General features: G+C 47.4%; 1 protein-coding gene across 1 annotated transcript; it reads left to right on the forward strand.

The window, feature by feature from the left end:
- Positions 1–3,859: 3,859 nt before the first annotated feature.
- On the forward strand, positions 3,860–4,866 carry LOC125523124 (the record flags this gene model as incomplete). Its single annotated transcript, XM_048688175.1, is given in 2 exon segments — positions 3,860–4,316; positions 4,743–4,866. Coding segments are annotated over 2 exon segments (561 nt in total), but the record flags the coding sequence as incomplete, so codon positions are not given.

The following is a 4,866-nucleotide window of genomic DNA, read 5'->3' on the forward strand; positions in this document are numbered from 1 at the left end:
GAAACACCTAAATTAACCCCCCAAAACCCCCAACCCCCCCCCCCTTTCAAAAAAAAAACAAACCCCAGCCACAGAAGTGCTGACGCGTGGATGCCTATTGGTCCCGGTTGGTGCCACCAACCGGGACCAAAGGGTCTCCTGGCTGGGCTCTGCGCACTGCCCACGTGGAGGGCCTTTAGTCTCGGTTCTGGATTGAACCGGGACTAAAGGGGGGAGGTATTAGTACCGACACTTTAGTCCCGGTTCCTGAACCGGGACTAAAGGCACTTACGAACCGGGACTATAGGCCCTTTTTCTACCAGTGTGGCTTGCTTGCGTGCACTCCAGATGATCAGATTAGGACCCAAGAACACAGCATGTCCCCCCGTGGATCGCCTGTCATCTTGACACCCAGCCCAATCAGCATCAAAGAATGCAGAAAAAACTCTGGAGGAACTGGGGCGCAGGTGAAGACCAAAGGAGACAGTGAGACACACATAACGTAGTATGTGCTTCACAGCAGACCAGTGTACATCAGTGGGAGCATGAAGATACTGGCACACCCTGTTAACCACAAAGGAGAGATCAGGACGCGTGATCGTCAGATACTGCAGGCCACCAACAATACTCCTGTACTCAGTAGCATCCTCAGGAGAGAGAAGAGCACTATCAGCAGCAGAAAGGGTGTCAGTGGAGGACATGAGCGTAGGCGATGGCTTGCACTTGAGCATACCAGCACGGCGCAAGAGATCAAGAGAGTACTTCTTCTGGGTGAGAGCCAAACTGCCACGAGACTGATGAGCGACCTCAATACCCAGGAAGAAATCAAGCTGTCCCAAATCCTTAACTGCAAAATCACGACCAAGTGTAGTCACAAGAGCATCAGCAGCCGTCGGAGATGAGCTCGCCAGGACAATATCACCCGCATACACAAGGAGGTACATGGTCACACTCGGTCGCTGAAACAAGAACAGTGAAGTATCAGTCGTCGAAGGAATGAACCCATGAGTGCATAGAGCTGAAGCCTGGCGAGCATGCCAGGCACGGGGAGTCTCCTTCAGTCAATATATGGCCTTCGTCAGATAACAGAGATGATGAGGTTGAGTGTGATCAACAAATCCAGGTGGCTGCCGCATGTAAACCTCTTCTTCAAGCAATCCATGAAGAAAAGCGTTCTGCACATCAAGCTGGCGGAGAGACCATCTGCAAGAAACTGCCAGAGACAGAAGAAGTTGAATAGTGGTAGGCTTGACAACCGGGCTGAATGTATCCTCATAGTCCAGGCCCTGACACTGTTTAAAGCCCTTAGCCACGAGACGTGCTTTGTAGCGCTCAATGGAACCATCTGCATGTTTCTTCACCTTCAACACCCACTTCGAATCAATGATGTTGACGCGAGATAGAGGGGGAACAAGTGTCCAGGTCTTATTCTTCATAAGAGCATGATATTCTTGTTCCATAGCAGCCCTCCAGTATGGAATACTCATAGCGGCTTGATAACTGCGTGGTTCAGCGGTTGGATCATCCACAGCATGAGCTAGGCAAGCAGCAAGATAGGTGACCGTGCCATCGGTGCGCTCCTTGGGACGAATAATGCCACTGCGGCTGCGAGTGTGTGGACGCTGCGGGGGAGCAAACACCGGGGCCAGTGGGATGTCCGGAGCAGGTGAGGCTGGTCCAGGGGACTCCGGCGAAGAAGGACCGGGTGACGTCTGGCCGGGCGACGGCGGACTAGGCGACAACAGGCCATGCGACGTAGGCCCCGGCAGCGTGTGAGCCGCTGCAGACCTGGGTGAAGTATGCACCAAGGATGCCCGCGCGGATGGCGAGGGCGATGACGGAGGGGAGTCCGGGCGAGGAGGTGGCGACGGAGACTGCTCAGAGGAGGCCGTCGCAGGCTCTGCCCCGGTCGCAGTAGCCAGCATGGGCTCCGGCCCAGGCGCGGTTGGAGACGGGGCGCCCGGTGCGGGGTCGAGGGAGGGAGGTGGTGCATGCACCGGCCGATCGACGTGCACCACGGGCGACATAGCAGGTCCGTCAGGGGGAGTTCCAGGCGAGCTCCACGTCCAATTCCTGCACCATGATTAGGTAACAACACAGGCGAATATGCAACATCTTCAAATTGGCCAGGCATAAGAGGAGATGAATGCATAGAAGGTGTTGTGGTGGATGATTGAGGCATGGCAGAAAAGGGGAAGACGGTCTCATAAAAAACAACACCCCGAGATATGTAGACTCGATTGGTTGGGACATGGATACACTTGTAGCCTTTATGGAGAGAACTATACCCTAAAAACACACACTTTTTGGAGCGAACTCAAGTTTGCGATCATTATAAGGACGAAGATGAGGCCAGCAGGCACACCCGAACACCTTAAAAAAGGTATAGTCAGGAGTTTCACCTAAGAGAAGCTCGATCGGAGTTTTCATACTAAGAACACGCGTAGGTAATCTGTTAATGAGAAAACACGCGGTAGCAAAAGCATCACTCCAAAAACGAAAGGGTACAAAAGCATGAGCACAAAGTGTGAGGCCAGTCTCAACTATATGGCGATGTTTGCGCTCAACAGCGCCATTCTGCTGATGTGTATGCGGGCATGATAAACGATGAGAGATCCCAAACTTATTAAAGAAGGTGTTGAGGTTGCGATATTCGCCCCCCCCCAATCTGATTGAACATGGATAATTTTATGCTTGAGTAGACGTTCAACATGCAATTGAAACTCTATGAATATATCAAACACATCAGATTTGCGCTTAAGAAGATAAAACCAAGTGAAGCGACTATAGGCATCAACAAAACTAACATAATAGTTGTGACCACTAACAGATATTTGTGCCGGACTCCACACATCAGAAAACAGAATTTCAAGAGGGTTCTTTCTTCTCTAGTAGATGAAACAAAAGGTAGCTGATGACTCTTGCCTTGCTGACAGGCATCACACACGGATATCTCTTTATTGCTAGACACTAATGGCAGCTCATGACGGTGGATTATGTGGCGAACGATGGGTGTGGCGGGGTGACCAAAGCGAGAGTGCCACTGGGAAGGCGACACATGAACAACGTTGAATTTTTTCCTTATAAAAAGTACTGGAACAGTTTACCCGCTTATTTATTATAAAATATTTTTTTTTGAAAAATACATATTTTCATGTTGGCCATTCTACAAATACACTATGATTATTTCTAGAATACATGATGAATTTTTAAAATACAAGATTGACGTTTTTTAATTACCAATTGATATTTTTTAATTCATGTTGAACATTTCATTTTACAAGATGAATATTTATTTATTTATAAATATACAATGGATTGTGTTTTCATGCTAGACGAACATTTTTAACATAAATGGTGAGCACTTTTTTAAGTACACAGTCAATCTTTTATACATACCAGATGACCTTTTTACAATACACCTTGAATATTTTTAAAATACATGATTAACATATGAATTACTCCCTCCGTTCCTAAATATTTGTCTTTCTATAGATTTCAAATGGTTACCACATATGGATGTATATAGACATTTTTTAGAGTGTAGATTCACTCATTTTGCTTCGTATGTAGTCACTTGTTGAAACCTCTAGAAAGACAAATATTTAGGAACGGAAGGAGTACATGATTAACCTTTTTAAGCACATGATGACATTTTTAAGACATTGAATACTTACACATACACATTGATCGTTAAAATATATGATGAACATTTTTACAAACAATGTTATATATTTTGAAAATCAACGAGAACTTTTGTAAATAAAACATACATGTTTTGATATTCACAGACATGTTTTGGGCATATGAGAACATTGTTTCGAAAATAGAAGAATATATCTTTTTGGTATGATACCCTTTTTGTAGAAGATTAGGCATTGCTGGGCCTATCGCTGTACCATGCCCCCATCAGAACTCCCATGGCGACTCCCCCCGCCGCCGCCGCCGCATCCAACCGCGACGAAGCCGACCTCGCCGCCGCCATCGGCTGCTGCGCGCTGCGCCGAGGACGAGGCCCACGTCGCCCGCCGATCTTACTGCCGGAGGCGCCTCCGCGCCGGGCGCGTTCGCCAAGATACCCGCCGTGCACGGGCCTTTTCGTGCGGCGGCGCAAGACCTCCACGCGAATGGCTGGGCGAGCTCAACGCTCCCGTCAGTCTGGAAGAATCCTCGCGTGGATTCTGCAGTGGTTACGGATTGGGGAACCAAAGCTGTCGCTCTTGTTTGATCCCACGTGGCACGTGCCCCAAATCGGAGTCCCTTATGGATAAAGTGAAGGAAGCCATGGGGAGGAGTGAATTAGCGAGGAGGAGATTAGATTGCCTAAAGTTCCCAAGGTATGAATCAATGAACCACTGCGCACGGTTTTTTTGTTACTTATTCAGTAGATTTCAGAAGCATTTTGAACGAATAGCCAGTCAATTCTCTGCATAAATGTTTATCCTTACTCCTGCTAGGGAACACGTACGTGACTTTTGGGGGAGATCAAATGGCCATAAGGCGGCGTGCGCTTTTGATAATAGCATGTGTATTTGAGATGCACGGTGCTGTTGAACTCGATACTGAAGAGTTTGGTGTTGCTGAACATCCTAAATTCTGTGTGATTTGTCATGGGCTGCTTCTGTATATAAATTGTTATTCAGACAAGATTAATCCCGGAACTATTAGAACCACGTCATTCAGCAACTCTGTCAATCCTTTATTGCATTATATACATTCCTAGATGTTTCAACTTTGAAATCTTACCATCAAGTAACCTGCAGGCTGCCTGAGCTTTGCTCTCTGCGGTATGATCTGGCCATTTCCACTCGCTCGATATCTTGCAATGAGGAGGTACCAGATAGCAAAACTATACAGGAGATATATAACCCATCAAAGGGAAGATAC

Source organism: Triticum urartu, chromosome 7 (genome assembly GCF_003073215.2).
Source record: "Triticum urartu cultivar G1812 chromosome 7, Tu2.1, whole genome shotgun sequence".
In the NCBI taxonomy this organism is placed as follows: domain Eukaryota; kingdom Viridiplantae; phylum Streptophyta; class Magnoliopsida; order Poales; family Poaceae; genus Triticum; species Triticum urartu.